We start from the raw sequence: 24,442 nt of genomic DNA, 5'->3' as shown, positions 1-24,442 counted from the left end.
CTTAAGTAAGATAAGGCAAAGTTATCTGCCAGTGAAATGGAGGGCAACTTTTTGGCCATTCTTTTTTTCTTTTTTTACAAAATATCTGATAAGATTCATTTAAAATTTATAGAGTAACGATTTTTATCTATTGTGGTATCTATCTAGATCTCTTTCTGGCAAAACAGATAAACGTGTTCCAATAACTTTGTATCAAGATCTACAAATTCTTTGAAAAATTTAAAAAGAAACAAAATTAACATAATCAAAGTTATATGCCCAATTTGATACTTTTTCCCCCAAAGAGAAGAGTTTATGTAGACATACACCATAACAAGTGGCATTATGTTTAAAAAAATGCTCCTAATTTTTACAGTAGGTCTAAATTTCTAAGTGAGGGTAGGGCTAGCAAAGACCTTATTTCAAATGTGAGAAAGGGCCACTACAAAGTGTGGAAACTGTTAACACTGAGTCCTATGTCAAGCTTTTTCTTTTTTGATACTGATGTTTTTAAAGTTCTCACTTACCACTTCAGGAAAAATTGCTGAAATATGAAACAATCAGAACCTGGTGCTTTTGATTTTGGTAGCTTATGTTTGGCTGACTCTCATACTTTAAAAATCCTTGGGTTTAAGCCTATGGGTTTTAATACTATATGGAAACTCTTTTATGGTTTCTTAAGACCTATGCTGAGCATTTTCTCAGAACTTCTAAGTTATCATTCATAAAACAAACACCCCCCCTTATAATATACCATCACTGTCAAACACTGGGATCACCGGCCTGACCATCCTCTCTCCCTCCATTTCTCGCTTGAAGCTTTGGTTATACGGGAAAACCAAGTCTCTAAGTGCTCTGCCTTCTGAGATTTTACAGCACGCTTCCAATGAAATACACTCTGCACTCCTATGTTCAAAGGCCAGTGCGGCCAGCTTCCTCCTGGTCAAATAAAATCAAGTTGGTTTTATTGATAGTTTTATTCTGTAAACAAAAAGCTTCAGAAACTTTGGAGAAAAGCACTGGCCCTAATCCTTACCCAGTGACGTGCTCACCAGTGGGACCTGGGGTTCCAGCCAGTCTCCTCTAATCTATGCCCACAATCTAATGCTGTCAACCTAAGACCACAAACCCCAGCTACACTGGACAGACATTTCAGTATGTCCTTATTCCAGGAAGATGCAGGATCACTGGTGATGTTATTTTCTTAAGATTTATGATCTTGAATGACTCCTGGCCACTGCTGCCAAAAGGACAGCTGTGTGTGGGAAAGGGGAATTGGGAGAAAAACTTCTTTTGGAGTTTTGTTTTTCCTCTAAAGTATAGACATGCCCCTAACAAGCACAAAACCCCAACTCCCGATGCTGATCACTAGGAATATTAAATTATCAAAATTAAAAATAATTTCTTCACCTAGCACAAGATACTATACAATATTACAAACACAGACATATGAAAAAAAATCAGGCAGTAGAAAATGTACAACAGCTTTGGTGTTATACAAAATAACTTCCAAAAACGATTGACAGTGAAGCACAAGTTCATGTTTTCCTACCACAGACACTCCACTGTTGATTTCTGCTTGTTTCCTTTTTGTTCTCGGTAAGGTCTGAACAGCCAAGACACACACCACACACAGTTCACTTAAAAAGAACTGCTAGGAACATCAGGACACTGTGCTCCAAAAGACGTCATTCAGAAGTTTTGCCTCTGTACTATAGCTCTGTGGCACATTTCCTGTCAAAATCACAGCAGGTCCAAAATAAAGTGACAACTAGATTTAATAAATTAATATACATTTTGTTTAAAGATGTACAATGCACATTCTGTTTAATCCAGGGCTCTAGGGTATCCAGGAACTTCTATTTACACATGTACAGACCTCGGACAGCAGTGATGTCAGAAGACACAAGGGCGGCAGAGTCTCGCTGCTGCTCGCTGAGCGCTGAGCACATAAGTCAGACACCTAACTCAGAAACAACGCTGAGAGATCACCGGGGAATCTCCAGAGAGAGAAGTCCACAAAGAAGGACACGGAAAGGCAAGGGGAAGGCAAGGGAGTTGAGACAACCACTTTATTCTTGGGACGACTGTGGAGGTGGTGGTGATGTGCCTTGTTTGCCGGATTTACGTTCATAGTTCACGAGGCGTTGGCCCACAAGGTACCTGGGTTGTAAAAACAGGGTGATTACTCTCTTCTGTCATCTTCCTTACTAAAACATCCTTCCTCGGGTTAGCCAGTTGATACATTTTTTAAAATGTAAATCAGATCACTTCACTCCCTCTTAGAACCCTTCAATACTTAGGGAGGTAGAATGGGGGGGGGTGGACCTAGAATGACCACCAGCACAAAAGCAGGCATTTCATAGCAAGCTATGGGGCTTATGGGAGACAGAGACACACAGGTCAGTGGCCTCAGACGCTGTGCAATGGAGAATACACTCTGGTCCACAGGCCAGGGGCCCTCAGAAACTGAACCCTGGAGGCCAGAGGTAGGTAAGGTCAAGTAAACTAGGAATATTATGTCTTACCTTACAGATCATATTTTACAAAACAGGTAAGTGGACAGATCTTAAGAAATGGACTGGAAATATCACCAGAAAGCTGGGTAGGAAGGAGAGTCAAACTCTGAAAAGCTCTAGCTCTAAAGAAAAGGAGAAATCAAAGGACAAAGTTTTAAGGGAGGTCAAACAGAGACGTGAGTGTGTGCAAGGGACTGATAGAAGGTAGGAGCTTATGGTCCAAGAAGGAAGGCTAACTGTCCATAACCTGTGCCATGTGGTGGCAGGGAGGTGACAACAGATGAAGCAGGGCTGCAGAGACGGAGATGAAGTTCCTGCGGTTGGAGTGACGAGGCGGGGTCCCCTACCAGGGAGAGTGTCCTTGTAACAACCACAGGGGCTGGGGAGGAGGAGCAGGAACGTGCCTCTCTTGGAGGCTGACCCCAGGAGAAGAGTGGGTGCAAAGCTGATGACAACAAGCTGGGGCAGGGGTCGGGAACAAGTGCGCCCGCTTGGAGTCAGCAACACAGATCACGAAGTGCCCAGCAGGACCTGACATGACTGTGTGAGAGTGGAGAGGGAAGCCAGCCCGTGACAGGGCTCTGGGCACTGCTGCAGCCAACAGCAAGCACACAAAAGCCTGGGGAATGGAGGCCTGGCACGTGCTGAGGACTCAGGACCCAGCAGCTTTTCTTTTCCACCCTGTCTTTCATTTATCACTCTTCTGCCAACAAATATGCTGCACGAGATACTCTGGCAGTTTATGCCAAGGAGCTTAAAAACATTCCACTAATCCTACGGCTTCTTTGTGACAAGCTCACTGTTTAATCCCTTTTCTTTTTGTCCTCCTGATATTCTTTCTGAAGATAACCATTCCTTATCCCACTATTTCCCAACCAAACAGCGTTTTTTAAAACCGTGAGGATTTTTGTAAATATGTCAGACAATGGCAACCTAGTAATATCTGACATGATACACAGGGCACTTCTGACACATACCTGAAGTTCAAACCATATCAAGATTTCAAGCACAGAAAAGCAAAGTGAACTTGCCCAGGACCCAAAAAGTAGGGGCAGAAAAAGGAGACTCTGAGCCTGCAGGCAGTCCTGGTACCCTCACCCCCCATGCACACAGGCACACTCGGCGCCTCCCAGGCATCACGCCCTGAGAGACGCTCTGTGGATATACACTGGCAAACAGGATGTGGCCTACGTGAAGCCTGCAGTTCAATGGCTTCCTGCACGGAGAAACAGAGGGGAAAGACAACAGTGCGCTGGGCCGCGGGCAGCTCCCGAGGCTATGTCTCCTGTGTGTTACTGCGCTGCCAAGACAGGGGAGATGAGAAAAACTGATTTTCAGCACTGAAATCACCCTCCCCCTTTCATGGTTGACAGAACTTACACTCTGACTCCCTAAAAGGTCTAGTGTTTATCAGCATCAGTACATGATTTGGAGAAGCCCTCAACACTCTAGGTTTCACTCTTTAAAAAGTTACTCTTAAATAAGAGTCCTCAGAGTAACAAGGTGACTGAATAATCTGTTGTCCAAAGCTGGCTCTCACAACTAAACGGGGGCGGCTGCTAATGAAGACACAAAGGCGGCACGTGTAAACTGGGACTCTCCTGGGCAGATGAGGACGGAGAATGACAGACGCTCTTCCTCTGTGAGACACCGTTAAAGCTGAGGATTCTGCCTTCCAGGAGGACACGAGGGTCAAAGGGCTGTTACCCCAGAAGGTGTTTTTGTCAACTGTCCTCAGTTTCTCAGAGGGCAGGTAGCATCATTTCCTCAAAACAGAGGGTGGCACAACACTTTAAAGTAACCTTCACCTCTCCTCTCAACAATAGGCAGAGTAACCCACTGGCCTGTGGCTACAGGAAGGGCTTAGGCAGCACTGCTAGCTCCTAGTGTAGGCTTCTGTTTTTTTCTCTTTAGGTTTCTTATTTTTTTATCTTAAACTACTTAATACATTGCCAGACCAAGACATTTGAAAACAGACTGAAAAGTATTTCAAATGGACATTAAAAAAATCTACCTCCCCAAACGAGTTTCAGTCTTTTTGATCTGTCAATAATTCCGTATTTTTAATTGCTTGACCCAAGCCAAGTCCTTAATAACTCTCTTTTTTACTTTCTACACCCAACCTGTTAGCAAATCCTGTTCTTTCTACCTCAAAATACATCCAGAATCTGAGCACTTTTCCCTCCTGTGATTTATCACATCAGACACAATAGTTAAGATATGCGACATTTTAACAAGGGCAGATAGACCAATAAAGTCTGGACTTACTTGTCATTTTTAATATGTTCATAAAGGCGCTTAAACTGGCGGACCTGGAAGGACAAGATTCCCATCAACACCACAACCATCAGCAAAAATGGATAAATGCGCCGATGGACCAAATTTTGCATTTCCGCAGTAACACCTGTAAAACAAAAAAAAAAAAGGAGAACTCAAGTATATATATAGTGTATGCAGAAAGACAGTGAAATGAAAATACATCCTTTCGGAAGGGGAGCTTAATGGAAACTCATCTGTAGGACCTAGAGTGAGGCGAGGAGTGCCTGGGGCCAGCCCTAGCTAGAGGAGGAACCTCGTGAACTACCCCAGGAGCTAGACTGTGCTCTGAAGGCCACAGAGCAACCAAAGAAAGGATGTTCACCAAAAGGTCATGAACCATAAGACTTGTTCTTCTGAAAGGTCATCGTGGCTGCAGTGTGGAGAATGAGTTAGTGGGAGAGGGTTCTGAGCAGGGAAACCCAGAGAGGAGACAGCTGAGGTTGCGGTGACAGCCTCTCTCTGTCTCAACAGGGGGCAGGCAAGGGCTCAGAGATGAGAGAACCCAGATCAGCAGGACCCAGAGGCCAGCTGAGTCTGAAGAGCAAAGAGCCTCAGGTGATATGTAAGACCTTCAAGGTCTCTGATTTATGCAACCTGTTGGATGATAATGGGGATAACTGTGAGCGGGAGCTCAGTAGAAGAAAAAGACCTGGAGGGGAAAACTGTCTATATTATTGAACATGTGCTGGCTTTAAGGTCTGTGAGGATTGTTCAGCATGTAACTACTAAGATGCTGTCTACATGTTAAAGTGTCACAAATGAGTATTTCCTCTTTGGTTTTTCTTTTATGCTAAAGAAGATTTTTTACGTGTCAATACTTTCTTACCTGCCTAGAGGAAAAAACTGTGACAAAGAGTTTTATTATCCTTATCTTGCCCTGACTAATAAAATCTAAAAAAAAAACAGTCTTTGAAAATCACTCTTTTAGCTGGATTTATATTTACAATAAAGCATTTGGAGCCAGGTAACCTCATCTTAGAAGGGAGAAGAAGGTACTGATGTGGATAAAACCCACCGAGTAAAGGAACGATGCCAGACGCGATGACGTAAGGTACACACAGGGAAAGCAAGAGCACAGAGATCACTGGCGCTGCCAGTTTCCGAACGATGTACTGAAGGTCAATGTTCCGGATGCCATTTGCGTAAACCTGAAACACAGCGGGAGGGGGAGAGCCAAGATACAAGACAAATTCCTCCAGGCTAACAGGGCAAACTCTACTGCAGTCAAGCCACGGGGAGCTGGATCTACCAGCACAAATGGATTCAAGGTGGCCCTTTTTTCAGAAGTCAAGGCAAGTTCTGGAACATAGGTGTGGTGTCCACAATTTTTAAAAGAAATGCATTTACTTCCCAACACTTTGTAGTTAACTCTGCTAAGAGATGAAATAGTAGGATCTAATCAAGAATAACAGTTATACTAGCTTTGTGCTATACAACACCAGGTGGCATCCATAACATTAGTTGAAGAGCACATAACTGGAAGTAACTTTATATATAAATTGTGTAAGAGTAAGCTGTGTTATTACTCAATATTACATTCATTTTATCTGAATATAAGAAAACATTACAAATAGGAAGCATGTTTCTAAAAAGCTAGTTATAAATAAAATTTGAACAAATCAAAACATATTTTATGTAACAATTCAGTATGAAAGAATGCTACAGGGAATTTTTTTTTTAATTCAAGAATTTCTAAAATATTTCCATCATTTTATCCAGAAAGTTCTACCGAGTAGTACTGCAGAGGAAAGAATGTATGGCAGTGGGGAGATCCTGGGAATAATGGGAAATAAACATGGTGTGCAGAAGGGGACAAAACTGAAGAGCGCTGTGTTTCCCCAACGCTTCAGCCTCTCCTGGCCCATGGTCTACAGTGCGGTGCAACTCACTCCAGACTCTGGATCCCTCAGACATGGGCTAGAGCATTAGAATGTGAATGACAAACAGGCTCCTCTGACCCCCTCAAAGTACTTTTAACCCAAATGCATTTAAATTAATGCAGCAAGGCATTTCATTGCTTCTTAATCATTTTAAAGACTTAGACACATGGATGAGAAAGAATGCATCAGAGAGAAAATGTCATAAAGATCAACAATGTTTCACAGTCTCCAGTTGTAACTAGTGCTTATTCTCCAAGAGAGTCAAGGTCTCACCTACAACCTCTGAATTGGACTGGTCTGTACCCCTACAGTGAATGGATGTGCTGCCAGGCACCCCACAATCCCCAATCCCTCTCACTTCAGAATCAGCCCTCTCTTGAGAAACACATGCAAACGCATACAATGGCTCTTCCCGGCCCCACAAATCTCCAGGTACAGGAATTTTTGGACCATTTTTTGTGCATACTGAACTGAGAACTATTTCCTATACATCAAAAGGAGGTGTACCTTTAGTGCTACAAAACTGTAACATTTTATTAATTTGATGCTGCCTTAAGGACAAGTAGGTTGTTTGTAAGTACATGTCTAGGAAACTAAACTTAAAAGAAGTAACAAAATTTACTACATTGATTATTTTGGAAGAAGTCTTCCTACAATGAATTCTCCTACTTCCTAGCCTTATTATCAAAGTACCGAAGCATAATCTATCTCTTTCAAGGTTATCACCACAATGACCAAATTATCTGATAGTTCCATAATACAAAACTGTCTTAGGTGCTACATAGCTAGAATTAACTATTTTTAAATCTATTCTTTTCCTGCCTTTTTCTTTATTGCCTTGCACAATGACCTCTTTTCTCTACTACAGGTTTAAAACCTGAATCCCTGCTCTTAAAAAAAGAGAAAAGCGCACTTGCTAAATTCTGCCTTTACTTTCGCTCAGGCTTCTAGGTACTTTAAGCTACCAGTTAACTTAGGTAAGGGAAGTTTTAAGAGTAGTTGATGATAAGAGTAAAAAGTGCCTTTTCTCCTTAAAAAAAAAAAGAAAAAATTATATATCCTCATTAAAGAAAATGTAGAAAACTTAAAAGAGAAGTGGGAACATGGAAAATAAAGGCCCCATGAGTCAAACTTGCTTACCTGCTCAATTACAGTTTTCAGCCACCACTGAGGACCCATCAATGTTATAGCTGCAATGATTTTGGCATGCAGGACTCCAAGTGCCCAGTCCTAGAGAATAAAAATCATTTAACAGGTTTTGTTTTTAGCAATAAACCCAACACAGAGGCTATACAATTTTTTTGCATTATTTACTTCAAAACACAAGTTCTGTTGGATCAGTAACAATTTTATGGAAGAGTAATAAACACACTGGAAGAAAATTTAGGAAAGTTCAATGCTTCTACCAAAACTCATTATCTTCCCCCGCCACCAAAAAAATCTACATTATTTTCCCAAGAGAACTAAGAAAAGTGTTTACTTTAGTGGAGATGTCAAAAGCAAATAAATAAAACAGTGCCCTGCTTTTATTTCATCACACCATTCTTAGGCTGTTCTATTGGTCTGGACAGGGAAGCCCTGTCTGACCTAAAGAAGCCATCCCGAAGGCTCAGAGCACTTTGAGTTGGTGCACTGGCACTTCTGCTGAACTGTCTGCCACATGGAGGTTCCTGCCCACCCCCACTCTCCACCAGGCAGCCAAAGTGACTGCCACTCCCACCACCTTAGGGATCTCTTAAAAGTGCAAATCAGATCATTTAAAGAGCCTTCCCTGCTTACAACCCTAAATATGGCACACAAAGTCTTTCATAATCTGTTCTCTGTTTATCTTAAAATATGTGTATTTTTTCAAAGCATCAGTAACATTTAAATCTATTCTTACATAAAACTGAAAACCTTTAAGGGACGGCTGGAGTCCAGCCCAAATCCTGACTCCCGCCCCAATACCAGCGGTAACCACAGCTAACATCTGGTAAGCATCTTCTACATTGGTTTCCCTAGGCACCAACCAATGTCTATACATGTTATGTTCCACAGGAAATACATAGTACCTATTTTACATGGATTTTGCTCATACTGTTCTGTTCTGATTTTCTAGGTTGGTTGGCGGGTTTCCCAAAACATCTTCAAAATGGGGTGGGAGGCTGAGGCATGCACTGAATTCTTGCATAACCTCAAACACCACTCTATCCTGACAGATGAATGACTGAATGACATTTTGGTTGGGTACAGGAAGCATGGTTTTTGTTCCTTTTATCTTAGTGGTCTCTAAACACCTTTCTATCTTCTACAGTTTCAGTGCTACAAAGTCCATTGTCAGTATGGTTCTTTTTGGAGCTTGTGATTTCAGAAACTTTACCAAGATGTACCCAAATATGTGTTTTCCTCATCAATTTCCATTTCACCAAACCTGATAAGCTCCTTCAACCTACAGACTAGTTCTCTTCTTCACTTAAGAATGTCTATTCTGTTCCACGTGGCCCTGCATCTCCGCACTGTAGAGCCTTTTATGAGTGCACTGAGCCTCCTGGCTGTATCCTCCACTGCTTCTCCCCGCAACTGCCTGCTCTTCAGCTGTGCGCCGTGCACTGTCTTCCAAGACCTCCAGTCTGAGCCTCAATGGTGTCTGGTCACATTTTTAATTCATTTACTGAATTTGTTTGAAATCCATGCTATAAAACACCATGACAATTTCACTGTTTTATGGATGCTGCTGTGTGTGCATTCACACATATCCTAACCACCTGTGTTTTTATCTTCTGTTTGGATGCTCACACTCTGCAAGCAGTTCCCCGTCACTGGGCCTTTTCTTTCTGTGGCTGCTGGACCCCTCCTTACACACAACAGTCGTTACTTTTCTCTATAGGCTCAACGTGGCTCAGACTGAGAATATCCTACAGGGCTGCACAAGGATCTTTTAGCTCATTAGACCTCTGGGGTAGCAAGCCAATGCTTGCCAATGAGAACATGGAGAAAGCCTCTCTGCTTTTTCTCTATCCTTCCAGGCTCCAGGCAGAGAAGCTTCAACCCACCAGCTCAGCTCTCTCGTGGCCTGTGGGAGTCCAGAAGGCACCCAAGTGAAGTTAACGCTCCCCTGGGGAGGAGCACAGGACACTGCGGTTCCAGCTCTTTCAAATCCTCTGCTTTGCAGTTCTTTCCCACAAAACAAAACACACCACACTAGCTCCTCTGCTAGAATTCCAGAAGAGCCCAACCTCCCACAGAAATGCTTAGAGTCAGGGATGAATAAAACCAAGTTGTTGCTTCAAACTTTGGGTTTTATCCAGAATATTAAGGATATCATGCTGTCCACAACTTGTATCTATCCTGTACTCAAAAAATGTATCTGAGAGCTAACTATTTATAACATTCACCAAAACAAAAGCAAAAATGAAACACAGCTTGACTTCTTATAACTGCTGCACTGAATTCAAAAGGAAAAATATATCAGATTTTATTTAGTCATTTTCTACTGATGGACATCTGGCTTGCTTCTAAGTTTCCTGACATCACAAAAATCACATGATAGCAGAACAACCCTACTCATGTCTCCTGCACACATGTAAATATTTCTTTGCAAGATTTCTGAAAAGTGAAACAGATGGGTCACAACATACAAGCATTCTTGAAACTGAGTAATTTCAACTACCCTGCCAAGGTCGAGAAGTCAGACACCATTAAGACCACCAAGAACACATGTACAGGTGAACGAGCTGCATCACTACTCAGTGTGGTGAGGGAGAACAGACAAGTGTGGAGGCCTCGGAGCCCTGAGTTAAGATGTGAGAAAATATGTTCTCTGGCTTGTGTCAAGTGATTTGAGGAGAATTTAAGGAGGCAGGGCTTTGCTCTATTCCAGATGCTATTTAGAAAAGAAGCCCACCAGGCTCCTCTATCCATGGGGTTCTTCAAGCAAGTATACTGGAGTGGGTTGCTGTGCCCTTCTCCAGGGGATCTTCCCAACCCAGGGACCAAACCCAGATCTCCTGCATTGCAGGCAAATGATTTACTGCCTGAGTCACCAGGGAAGCCCACCAGAAAAGTCCTGGTAATCTATAATTGCATATTTTAATAAATCTTTCCAGAAGACAGGACAAACTGAGGCTAATAAAACTGCAGCTGGAAACGAAGGGGCAGCCAGGCATGGGCATGTTTGGTCATTTGTGTGGTTTGGATAATGCTCACGCTTTGCCTGCATTCAGACATAATTACGGAGGGGCCTTCATTTTGTTGTGATCCATCATGGTCACAGAGTGGCAGTATGACGCTGATGTTCCGTCAACTGTTCACATCCAACAGGAGGCACAACTCCTGGACTCGGGCTGTTCTGATGTTTTTGGTGCAGCATACCACACAACCTCAGGAGGCACAGAGCATCTGTTGGCCACATCTGCAGTGATCACGTGGGTCAAGGCAGTGTCTGCTGACCCCTCCTCTACAAAGCTGTGTTTCCCTTTCAGGTATCAAGTAATCTGAAAAGTGACACTCTGTCACCATGCAAATGACCACTTCTGCATTGTAGTGGCCTTTAAACATGACCGCAAATTCTTCTCCCATGGAGTGGTTGGGGTCTATGTCCCCTTCCCATAGAATTGAGCCAACCTGTGACTTGCTCATACCCAGTTAGGAGGCAGTGAAAAGCAATGTGCAGGACTTGTGAGAGGAGGCCATGAAAGCTGATGTAGCTTCTGCCTTGCTGGTTGGGACACTCATTTCCCTGAAATGCAATGGAAGAAGCCCAAGTACCTTGAGCTACCAAGCTATAAAAAAGCTCAAATACATCCAGGGGCTCCAACCAAGGGCCCAAACGAGGGGCAACGACCAGTGCCAGTCCTCACACACTGAATGATGACATCTCCAAATGATGTCAGCTAAAGCTGTCAAATCACACTCAGCCACTGAGTCTCCTACATGAGACCCCAGAGAACATGAATCAGATACAAGCAGATTACGCCCTGGCTTAATTTCTGACCCACAGATTCTGTGGACAAAATAAATGATTGTTTTAAGCCAGTAAGCCAGGACTGTCAGGTAACTTGTTATTGCAGCACAGTAACCAAAGACCAACGCATCAACTTTCACCTAATGGGTTCAGTATCCACTGACAATCCCAGGAATCAACTATTTTAGTTATTGCAAAATAATGATTTTCCTAATTAATTCTCTTAATTCCTCTACCTTTCATAGCTGCTATTATTCTGTGAAAAACAGCTTTCCTTCAATCCCTGATGCTATTACACTACACTGCAATTCAGCTCCTACAGGAAGGCATCACATACATGTAACATACACGTAACAATCCCCCTTTATTGCTCACTTTCACTCTAGTTCTAACCTACGAGCACACCCCATGAGAGTGTCCCCTATGTCTGTGTGCTGTCTCACTTCAAGGCCTGCCCATTCGTTCCTTTCTGGAATACACTTCTTTTCTCACCCATTCCTCTGCACTCTACCATGTTGTCCTGGACACTGTCTCTACAGAAAACCTTATGTGAAAACCCCCCCAGCTGGGTGAGTACCTCGCCCCCTAATGCTGTGCTCCTCATGCGTGCCCCACCACAGCACCCTCTACCTATCTTTCCCACCAGCCTGCAAGGTCCCCAGAAGTCCTTGCATTTAGCCTCACTCCCTACACCACATAGGGCTTGGGCATACATTAAAGCACTCGAGTAAGTATGTGCTGCTAAATGAAGTTTACAGAGGTTGTTCATCAGGAAAGTAGACAAAATTTTCATCTCTGGAAAGTTTATTTTTAAAACAAAGCTGAAAAGGCTTTGAATGACTGAAGTCAATATCCACTCTTTCCCTAATCTCTCTTAAAAATCTGAGGTCTATGATGTTAACTTCAGACTCTTTAAGTGCGACAGAAAAGTTAAATCTCTTTTTCCATGTGTATTTTAAGGCCTTTGCTATGACCTGCATAGTTTCCCTCAGAATGTTCTTTTTAATAAGCCTATATGACTCTTGTGGGGGAAAATGTAATTATTCAAAAATGTAGGTTATCACTTGAAGGCTCAATGCTAAAAGGAGCAAGGTATCAACCTAACTAAAAGTGAAAAGACCAACACATTAGTTTGCATTTTTAAATATTAGTGAAGCCTATAGTGACATTTTGGTATTTATTTTAGATGGCCTGCATATTTCAAAAGGTAAAATGCATTATCTGATCAATTTTACAAGAGCTCCTACAATAGAAAAAATTAAGAAGTCTTTCTAAACAAGCTGCTTAAAATCATTTTAAACAACTGAGAATTTTTCTGATTCTAAATACAAAAGGAAGTATCATGAGCAAAAGACATGCACTTACCTGCCACGGGTAAAAAAGAGGAGTCTGATCCAAAGGAACCCTCAGGGGAGCAACAATAACCAGCTCAAACAGAAGCCCCAGAAGAAGCGGGACCACCCCAGCCAGCAGCACTGCCACGATCACAGTCTTCATTATCTAGTGGGAGATGAAAGGCCACTGAGTTAGAGAGTCTCCCTGACTTCTAGCCAAACCCTTTATCTCATGTGAAGTTTATTCTTTGACCTGATGCCTAACAGAACAAATACATACCTTAAACAACTCACCTTTTATGTTACATGTTTGAATGAAATTTGAATGTATAATTACAAAAACTCAAGCTACTTAACAAAAGCATGAAATGACTACTAAACATATTACTATGTTGCTACAAAATTATTTTAATATGTATATTAACCAAGTGGCTGTGCTACTTTTCTCAATCTGAGTCTCAGGACCAGGCTTCTGTTTGTCTAAGAAGCTGACCAAGTCTCCATGCCCCGTCCTGGAGTGTTACTGCCAGTGCTCGTCATCTCCCTGGGCGCCCCACACCCCTGAGCCAACGGTGGCCCACCCATAGGCTGACCTGGGACCTCTGAGATAGACTGACATAGGTGAAGCATTCTGCATAACCCCAGTTAAGGTAATTAACCAAGCTAACCAAATTAGCTCCCCTGAGAACAGTACGGTCCCACAGAACTTACTGAGATGACAGAAACGACCTGCATCTGTGTTGTACAAGACGGTAGCCATTAGTCACATGGCTACTCTATTAGCACAGCTACAGAATTTGGACAAAGTGGCAAAATGAAAATAGGCACAAAAAAGAAGGAAGAAATAACATGTAAGAGCCATTATGAAATCCTGACAAAGAAATCAGCTTTAAAGTGGCCTTGATGTCCCTTTTTCTTAAGGGAGCCTCAGTGAGTACAGCTGTTTCAACAACAAGAGACTAAAATGGTGTGCATTAAGACACAGTAATTATTTCTTTACATAGCCATATGATGTGGAAGAATATCAAATGAAAACTGGTACTGGCTAGTTTCTCTATTTAAATATAGTTAAGGGTCTCATAGCTACAGATTGCATAGTAATCAAATCCCTCCATTCTTAATATACAATGAATCTCTTGTGGTTTTCTTTAAACATGAATATTAAATAGCTGTTAAACTTCTAGTAAAATCAAAATAAAAATTCAGATACAAAACTAGACTTGATTATACAAATGAAAAGGCATAAAGCAGTGACCTAAACATATTTATTAGTCATAATCAACATTATGATCAATCAATAAGGTGCCACCCTTAGACAATCATCTTACAGTGACATTTTCCCTCACTCTTGTGACAATTAAGTTCTTTATTGAGAGTAATAATTCCCAATAACTACTATCCTTTCACACTAGCCAGGACATTCTTGAATAACAACAGACTATAATTAAAAGAATTTCATTTATATAGAAAACACTGAATCCTGAAGTCAAGTTTTTATATATTAAAAGAATTTAATCAAATTTTAGAAAAAATAACTTAAAGGAAATTTCTACTTAAATAAATTGATTTTAAATTCTACAGACTGTCTTATGTCTCAAGGGCATTACTGGATTATTTAATAGCATGACTTTCTTCTAACCCTCAGATATATCTGGACTGTATCTCTCAGAGTAAAACCAGAAAACTACTGCCTTAAAGGAATACTCCTTTTAATTCAAAAAATCAACTCTCTTGACACAATCAACATAATGAAGAAACAAAGTGAAAAGATTTAAAGAAACCACTGGAAAAACATTCACCACTGCTGTCAGACAGGACCAGTCTTGACTAGAAAGGCTTACCATGAGGGACCACTCCTTGACCTTCTGGAAGATCACTCTGCGTCCCTGTGGCATCCATGCCACCAGTACCGTCACCGCCCGGATGGTGAGCCAGCAAACATAGAGACCACAGGCAGCTGTGTAGAGCTCATGGATTTTGGCAGTCCCGGTCCAAAATGACATTAACCAACGGCCAGCAAATACTGAAAATACAAAGGCTGATAAATGAGACATGCAATCGTGCAAAAACAACTCTAATCTTGATGTCAATGTTGTACTACCAGTATCTTCAATCATTTTAAGTGATATTAAAAAGACAACACATTTTGATGTATAAGTATCTTCATTAAGAGCAAACAAAATAAAATCAAAATCCACCAAACTCTAAAGAATGTCATAACTTAAGATACAACCAAACCACAGCAAGTCACTGGGTACAAGCTTGCCTGTGACCTGCATGGTGACCTACGAGGCCAACTGCTTACTCTCTGGGGACCGAAATGACTTGAGGAGCAGGGTATTTTTGCTGTCTGGATCATCAAATGAAAAGAGTGTGCAGAGTGTAACAGGACACAAATGGAGAATATACCTTCTATTATTTGTGTTGTCAATATTTTTAATATTTAGTAACATTACAAAGAATTTAGAGTAACTTTCTTCCATTTAGCTCATTCATTAAGATAGAAAACTAAGCTTATTCTAATAAGAAGTGGGCACAATAAAAAAGAATCTCACACTAATTTTCTCAGGAAAAAAATATGTGAAATAAGTGAAAGTTGTCTAAGGGATGGCTTCAAACAAAGAGTTATTACAAATGTACCCACAAAAATCTATCAGGCAACATCATTTATAGAATTTCTTCACATGGTTACTCCTTAATAAGGCTGGAGAGAAGACCAGGACCCCATCTCCAGTGTCTCTTTCTCCTTGACACAGTAATAATCTGTTTCATTTTTTTAAAACTTATCTGTTATTTTTGAATGTCTAAAAGGAGCAAGTGGCTGAGGTGAACGTTTTCCATACATTTTCTCATTCATCTTGCCAACAACCCTGCAAGCAGTAACGACCCTCCATTTTGAAGACTGAGAAACCTAGCCCCCAACCAAGGGCATACAAGGGTGGTGGCTGAAGGTCAACTCACGTTTACATGACCAAGATCATGCTCTTGATCACTGACCCACATTGTCTCCAATCCCAATCAAACTACCTCAACAGTCAAGTTTATAGGCCATAATGCTAATAACATTACAGACTTCTTTGCAATATCACAAAATAGCTTGGGTATGAAGATAAGTAATTTTTAAAGACAAACACATGCAAATGTCACATGAAATAAACACATATGCTTGTTAAATATTTAAAAGTATCACTGATAATTCTGGAAAAATGTCAAGCATTCTATATGTATATGTATTTCTACTCCAGCAAGGGAGATTAAACCAGTCAATCCTAGAGAAAATCAGTCCTGAGTATTCATCGAAAGGACTGATGCTGAAGCTAAAGCTCCAATACTTTGGCCACCTGATGTGAAAAACTGACTCGCTGGAAAAGACACTGATGCTGGGAAAGACTGAAGGCAGGAGCAGGGGACGACAGAGGATGAGATGGTTAGATGGCATCACCGACTCAGTGGACATGAGTTTGAGCAAGCTCTAGGAGCTGGTGATGGACAGGGAAGTCTGGCGTGCTGCAGTTTATGGGGTCGCAGAGTCGGACACAACTGAGTGAATGAACTGAATTGATTTTTACTCCAAAGTTTTTGTTCTTTTTTGGTTGGCTGGTTTTAAAAAATTTAAAGGCCTCTTCTAATTCTATACTTCACATACTTCTAAAGTGTTTTTGAGAGGTCAAGTTAGTTTCTAGTTTGTAGTAACTCAACGTTAGTTAAAATGTAGCTATAGGAAAGTAACCTATGGGGAAACAGCATCCTCACCACCTTAAATGTGTACTATGACAAGTATTTATATGATTAAACATAGCTGCATTCCTTCCACTAGATGCTGGGACTGGATTAACAGGGAAGTATTTCTTTAACAATCTTTATAATGAGATTAAAGTACTTGCATTGCCAAATTAAAGTAACAAAACTGGGTTTCTTTCCTTCGTTAACTTTTCAATATTTCTGATAAAAATGAAAATGGAACATATAAACCACAAAACTGTCCAAAGTTCAAAAACTTAAGTTTTCTCAAAAATATGTTTATTTTGCTGCACCTTCCCAGGTGGCGTGAGTGGTAAAGAACCCACCTGCCAATGTAGGGGACATAAGAAACGTGGGTTTGATCCCTGGGTCAGGAAGATCCCCTGGAGGAGGGCATGGCAACCAACTCCAGTATTCTTGCCTGAAAAAAATCCCATGGACAGAGAAGCCTTGCAGGCTATGGTTCACAGGGTTGCAAAGAGTCGGATACAACTCAAGTGACTTAGCAACGGTTAACTAGACTTTGTCATTTTAACAGCTGAGATCTGAGCAGTGAACCCAGGAGTAAAGTTTTAGCAGTAAAAAATCACTGTGAAGAAAGTTAAAAATAAAACAGATTTTAAGATAAACTTTATTTTTACCAGTTTAAGGTAAATCACAACTCTTAGACAAATCAGAAAATAATTAAAGAAACCTCACTTGAAATTAACTAGTTGCTCCTCCTCAGCCTTAGCCCACATGGGAAAAAAATCAAGTGTTTAAGGTAAATCTGATTTATAAAGTTATATTGAGTGTTATAATCAAGACACTAACTCAATATATATTTGCATACTTGATAAGACCTGAAAAGTATCTTCCACTTAGTGATGATTTAAGTGGCTAACACATCACTATGATTTAGGATTTTCTGGCTGCTATGAAGCACTAACAAGGAGGCTGGGGGGCAGTGAGCTGCTTCTGATACTTTGTGACTGACTTTGAACTTTGTCCCCATGTACCCCACATTCAATAAAAATGAAGAGAAAACCACTTCATTTTATATTTGATGAAAAGATCACATCTCAGCAAAATATACCCTGTTAAAGCATCTTTTCATGATGTCATTAGCAGAGAGCTAGGATAAGCTCATACCTGGTAGAGTAAGGCAGATGAGGCTGGCAATCAGTAAGGTTATACACATGAAGACAATCAACAAAAATATCTGCAAGGCAAAACACAGCAGTGCATAAACAGTAGTCACATGTGCTCAATGTATTTTAGGACACCACTCAAAGAATCAACACAATTCTCTCAGTAAAAACAAACAGTCTATACTGGTATTTCCAGGACTCCTTCCATTTTACATAAAAAGGAAATTTTCATTTTAGATAATAGTAACTATAACTCTGGCTAAAAGTAAATTGCTTCCACTTTCATATAATCAGATACATCAGCAAATAACAAGCAAATATACTTTAAATCAGAGAGCACAAACATAAAACATGATCAACTTACATTTTCCCTCACTATTAATTAAAACTAAAAATGGTCACTTATTTTTATCAAATTCTCAAAAACAACTTTTCATGAAAGGAAAGCTCACTCTCTAACAGTGCCATCCAATCAAAACACTCTGATGATGGAGATGTCTACACCTGCACTGCTGGACACAGGAGCTATGGGTACATGAGGCGACCAAGCACTTCACATGGGATGAGTGCCGGAATTTAAGATTCTAGGTACTCTGAGTATGAATGTTGTCTACAAGAAATGTATTTTTTATTTTTTCAGCTTAACTGACATAAAAGACAAATTAAACTATATTAATAATATATTTAAAGTGTTCAATGTGAACTGATATATGTATACGATCACATATATACATGCGTGATCTGATATACGCTGTGAAGGAATATCCACCATCAAGGTTATTTACCACATGTCTACAAGTGGTATTTATTTTTAATTAAGTTTAAAAGTAAACAATCATCATAGCTATAGCTGGTGGCTCCTATATGGAAAAGTGTAGATAAAAAGGAAACACCCTGAGACAAGAAGGAAGCAGCCATCCTGGACAGAGAGATAAAAAGAGTGCCACCTGCCTGGACCCAACCAGGCCCCAAGGGCAGGGCTCCGGCAGGGAGATGGCAAGCACCGGCAATAACACTGGGCAACCGAGCGTGGACACTCGTCGGCTTCCACTGCCTGACAGACCCCGTGGTGGTCCTCTCTCTAATCTGGACCACAAAATACCTTCTGGTTAAGAAAGGATCTTTTGTCAACTGAAGAGCCTTGTCTCTCATAGCTCCTCCATCTCTGACAGCTCGCCTACACCTCCTGCCTCAACTCCATCCACTCACTTCCCTGCAGGTCCATACCGACCACGTCTTAACGTGCTTCTTGTCCTGACAACAGGCCTGGAATGCCTTTTCCCACCTGCTTTTTTAAATCTGCTTGATCTCCTAACTTTAAAGACTTAAAAGTATCAACTCTTCCATGAAGTTTCCTGAACAACTTCCAAAAAAGTGTTTTGTGGAACAAGAAGTGGGCAATCATATAGCACATGAGGTGAGGACTAAGACCTGACCATCGAATTTAACACCATGAAGGTCCCTGGAGACCCCTGAAGGAACAGTTTTGGTAGCATCTGGAGGAAGGTCTCGGTGAGGCAGGCACTTCCTTAACCAAACTCATAAATTAAAAAACTCATTAATAAACTCATTATTAAAACTCTTCAGTTTTATCAGATATAAACAAAAGATTACGACTCATTCCTTGGAGCACTGGGATTAATACTGCAAAGATTAAAGAGAGAAAAACTCTAAAATGCTGATTCCAGTTCCTGACACAGGAAATGAGTCAAGAATGTTAGTTTCTTATTTGATCTAGGGTCTCCCTGTTCCTTACAAATGGTAGGGGCCAATGGCACATGGAAGCCCAACTCCATTGCCCATGTCTAAAATGTGATAAACTTACCTGACATTTACATACATAATGTGTCATAGAATGAGAGGAGTGAAATGTAGGTTCTCCTCAGAAGACTGTAAGATGTGTTTACACCAAGGACTCTATACTAACACCACCAATAACAGCAGCAAAAGCTCTCAACAGAAATCTGAAAGATCTTCTGTCCAGGCTGTACAGTACCTACCCTGAGTGGAAAATTTAAAGGCCGGCGGTAGGGCTGAAAGCCGACAGGCCCGCCCTGCTGCAGTATGGCTTGGTGGGCTGCGTGCAGGCCTTCCCCCACCACGGGAATAGCGTTGTTATTTCGCGCGTGCTGGTTATTGTTAACCTGTTGGTTTGCACTGTTGTCATTTTCTTCCTGGTCTCCCAACAAGTAGGAATGAAGATCCCTGTGTAAAATTGCATCAGTGAAAATTCTCACTCAGAATAAAACAGCAGACATGACACTGTCTTTATTTAATAACAATTATTATTACTATAATTAGTGCTTATCCTTAATAATTATTACTTAGGGAAGAAAAGGTATAAGTAGAATCTATGCAGAGCACTACCATTACCTCAATCTGCTCTAAATGTTGCTGCCTGCTCTAAATGAAACCCTTCCAAATGTAAAGTCATACAAAATACCCCATAAATTTGATCTATTTTATGTTTTCTTCAGCCAACTTCCGAGAAAAATCAGTAACTGGAACAAAAAAAGTGTACAACATACAAGCTACTCTATGTGAAGAATTTTAGGGAAAAAAGTACCAATTTCTCTTTTCGCTATAGATGACTACCGTGTCTGCTATGACATACAGTTCAACTAAAACCTCCAAGCCACAAATGAGTTACAGCACAAATGAGATGGGGAGCAAGGGGGCATGGCAGGGCACTGAGCCTCAGAGAAGGATACATGTTCACGTTGAGCCCAACGCACAGAGGCACCCCGGAGGTACCGTGGGTCTAGCTCAGGACACCGCAGCGAAGCCAGCAGCGCAGCAAAGGGGCCAGGACTCGCGGCCTCCGAGCGCATAAAAACTTACGCTCGCACTGGGCCACTCCGGTAAGAGTGCAACAGCGCTGTCTTAAAACGCAATGTACCCGCCTTAATTTAAAGGTACTTTATTGCTGAAGAATGTTAACCATCATCTGACAAACCTTCAATTTATTAAAAAAAACTGTAAGTGTGAAGCACAATAAAACAAAGTATGCCCATATTTCACATTAAGGTATCTCGGTTCATATACTATTGAAGACTTGCTTGGATAATTCTGAACATTACTTTGCTAGCGTGTGAGACGAGGGCAATGGTGCAGTAGTTTGAACATTCTTTGGCATTGCCTTTCTTTGGGATTGGAATGAAAACTGATCCTTTCCAGTCCTAACTTATCAGGTTAGGATTTCTAAAAAAAAAAAAGGGTAACTTGGTTAGATTTTAATGCACTAAAAAGCATTTTACTTCTACCCAGTGTAATGAAAGAAGCTGGGCCGCAACCCCTCTATAAGAGGGTAAAAACATGCATGTGTGCATACTAAGTAATGTCAGATTCTTTGTAACCCCAGGGACTGTAGCCCGCCAGGCTCCTCTGTCCATGGGATTCTCCAGGCAGGAATACAGCAGTAGGTTGCCATCTCCTTCTCCAAACGATCTTCCTGATCCAGGGATCAAACCTGTGTCTCTGGCACTGGCAGGTGATTTTTAACACTGACCGACCTGGGAAGCCCCCCAAAACATGTATACATTCTCCAAAAAAGGAGAGCAATGATTAGAAAAGCTTTAGTAAGGGTTGTATACACTTGCAGATATCATCAAAATGTCTCTTATTAAAACTAACTCTTCCTGAGTGGGGCATGCTTTTTCAGAAAAGTTATTAAATGATCACAGATGATATGCCTACGAGGCACCTGCCATACTTACAGCAAGTATCCAGCGGTGACAGTCCAGGCTCTCACCAGTCCCTTCAGCCACTGCCGCGTGTGTCCCTGTTCGAGTAACGCTGGTAAGACAACCTGAAGCAGAAGCAGCTCAAGGGACAGTTCACTCACTGGAGCATCACTAAGATAATTACAAAAAGCCATAATTCACAATGTGGATTCAATTTTCTATTATCACCTCCAGCCTGTATGATATTAAACATTTAATGGAATGATGGTAAAACTCCTTGAAGAGTCACATGAACTTACTGCCTTTATCACCTCACATCCACTCTCAGTTGAAGACAACAAGGCATCTCCCTCAAATATCACCAAAACTGTTCCTGATAAGGACTGCCATGACCGTCGTGTTGTTACCAGAGTGACGGGCGCGTCCTGGTCCTCAACTCACCTGCTGTATTAGCAGTGTATCTATCACACCACTGGCCACTCTGTGCCCCTCAGCACATTTTCTCCACAGACACCTCACCAAGACCTGCTGGCTCCTCCTCATCTCCCTGACTCGGACACAATGAAAGGTCCCTGCTCTATTCTCATCTGCCTGTGGCCTCTGGATGCATGCAACCTCCTGTGGCTTACGACAGCAACTTTCTGTAAACTTCTATGTACTATCAGATATCTGCCCTAATTACGTACATATCCAAAGAACCAACCCAACGTTTCACAGAACCCAAGACATCTTAAATTGACCATGTTCAGTATCAAATTCCCACTCCTCCTTAAACCCTGCTCCTCCACCATCTCCCTCATCTTAGTAAACGGCAACTCCTCCCTTCAGGTGCTCAGGACAGAAACTGAGACCCTTTGCTAGCTTTCTTCACCCTACATTCAAAACATCAAGAGAATCCTACTGACTGTACCCTAATCGTACCCTAAATCGAACCACCTCTCCTGACCCCACAGCCACTTCCTCCATCTTAGCCACCCTCGCCTCTCACCAGGATGTGGCACTACCCTCCTGGCTGGCTTCCTGTTTCTGCCCTGGCCATCCCAACCCCAGCTCTTCTAGTCACAGTAGCCCAGACTGATCCCTGAGAAACCTACGTCAGATCACTCTCTCTCTGCTCAACCTCCCCAAAACCCCCACCCCTCAAATAACTCGAAGCCGAAGTGCTTACCATGGCTTACAAGGCTCTGGAGGACCCAGCTTCCCATGACCTCTCCGACTCACAGCCAACTACTTTTCTCCTTTCACTGCAGCCAAACTGGCCTCCGGCTGCTCCTCACACTAACCTCAATGCTGCCGCGTGTGCCTGCCCGGCTGCACGGGGCCCTTTGCCTTCAGAGATTCACATGGCTCACTCCGTCACCTCCCCAAGGCCTCCTCAACTGTCACCTCAGGGCCTCACCAGTCACTTCTTTGTTCATTTTTTCCCACAGCACTTATGACTCTCTGCCATATTATATATTTTACCTATTTTTTATTGGCTGTTTTCCTCACTGAAAGGTAAGTCCAGAAGGACACAAACTTTTCTTGATTCTGACTTGTTCACTGTTATATCCCTTGTACACAGAGAAGCACCTAGTATATGATGGGCCTTCAATCTTGCTGAATGGAAGAATGCACTAAACACTGCTACAATAGCTCCATTAAACTTCTAGGTATAACCAACTACCAAAATGGGACTATTTCAACAATACATAAAACCAACTGTGCTTCCTGGTTCTCACTACAACTGGAACATACAAGGACGGGGAGGTAACTTACTCTAGATAGGAAACAACTCAAGAGAACAAAACCTCAATTTGGATTCTGAGGAGAGACAGCAAAAGCTTGCAGAAGGTCACTACAAACAGGGAAAAACCAGGAACAGCTAGGCCTTCATGGGGAGATTCAATGGAGGATGCATGGGGCTGGGGAGCAGAATTCCAGTCAGACGATGCTGGACAAGATTCAAAAGGCAGTGTGAGATTATGCCAAGTCTTGTATGTCATTCTAAATAACCCAGATATTACTATGTATATTATGGAGGAAGAGGCAGATTTGTTACAGATGGATTATAAATGGAGAAAAACAAAAAGGCCTAAAATATTAAGTGGTATATCATGTTGATTTATGTGAGAGATCATAAAGAATTAGAACTGACAAGATTTAAAGACAATTACAAGTAAATCTGAGGAAGAAATGCAATTTGCCTGGCATATTTAGATGACTGAAGAGAAGATGCAAATCACTGAAGAAGGGAATGTAGGAGGAACACTGGAGACTAGATTTCCAGATTACTTTAGTCTTTAAATCAGAATATTTTTCCATTTATAAGCTTTAGATCCTGTCTTCATCTTTTTTTTAACTATGGCTACCTTACTTATGATGTAATGCTTTTCATATGAAGATGACACTACTAGATATTTCTCATTAGGAATGTTAACATTTTGCTTCTAAACAAAGGCACACTGCATTTGCAGAAAAACAAGTCTTTCTTTGGAAAATATAACTGCTAATGTTCATATGGAAAAATTTAGTTATCAGATGACTGCTAATATCTGTGAGAAATGAAATGTTTTATTAAATGTATGTACTCTGAGTATCAAATCCCTAACAGACTTTTAATTAGTAAAGCTTCCAAATATCAAAAACTTACCTATAGAGCATGACGTTGTACGGAAGAAAATGAGGCAGCAGACTCTTGATTATCCGTATAGGCAGCCACAGCATCAGGAGTACGATGGAGCCGAAGACAATCTGCAACAAGAGAGAGGGCAGGCCGGGTGCCCCTGTCACCATCCGTGAGAGATGGCAGGCTCCAGTCCAGGTCGACGTGTGCACAGGGCAATGAGTGTTCTCACTCAACACACTACACCTGGGTCACTCTGTGGGAAGATGCGTTCCTAGGACAGCTGCTCCTCTCTCTCTAGGACACAAGG

The 24,442-nt window shown here is 41.5% G+C and overlaps 1 protein-coding gene across 1 annotated transcript in view; it reads right to left on the bottom strand.

Moving 5' to 3' along the window:
- Positions 1-1,739: 1,739 nt before the first annotated feature.
- MARCHF6 (membrane associated ring-CH-type finger 6) overlaps positions 1,740-24,442 on the bottom strand; it is a 72,045-nt gene continuing 49,342 nt past the window's right edge. The window contains exons 17-26 of the mRNA XM_070476485.1: positions 24,160-24,260; positions 21,561-21,698; positions 19,845-20,049; positions 17,846-17,915; positions 14,815-14,996; positions 13,005-13,139; positions 7,838-7,927; positions 5,833-5,965; positions 4,767-4,902; positions 1,740-2,142 (exon numbers count right to left, since the gene is read on the bottom strand). Coding sequence (XP_070332586.1) covers positions 2,052-2,142; positions 4,767-4,902; positions 5,833-5,965; positions 7,838-7,927; positions 13,005-13,139; positions 14,815-14,996; positions 17,846-17,915; positions 19,845-20,049; positions 21,561-21,698; positions 24,160-24,260 — 1,281 coding nt within the window. The 3' untranslated portion in view covers positions 1,740-2,051. The remainder of the gene's footprint in view (positions 2,143-4,766; positions 4,903-5,832; positions 5,966-7,837; positions 7,928-13,004; positions 13,140-14,814; positions 14,997-17,845; positions 17,916-19,844; positions 20,050-21,560; positions 21,699-24,159; positions 24,261-24,442) is intronic.

This window comes from Odocoileus virginianus, chromosome 14 (assembly GCF_023699985.2).
Source record: "Odocoileus virginianus isolate 20LAN1187 ecotype Illinois chromosome 14, Ovbor_1.2, whole genome shotgun sequence".
Classification (NCBI taxonomy): Eukaryota; Metazoa; Chordata; class Mammalia; order Artiodactyla; family Cervidae; genus Odocoileus; species Odocoileus virginianus.
The sequence above is the reverse complement of the archived record's forward strand: the minus strand, read 5'-3'. Positions and strand labels throughout refer to the sequence as shown.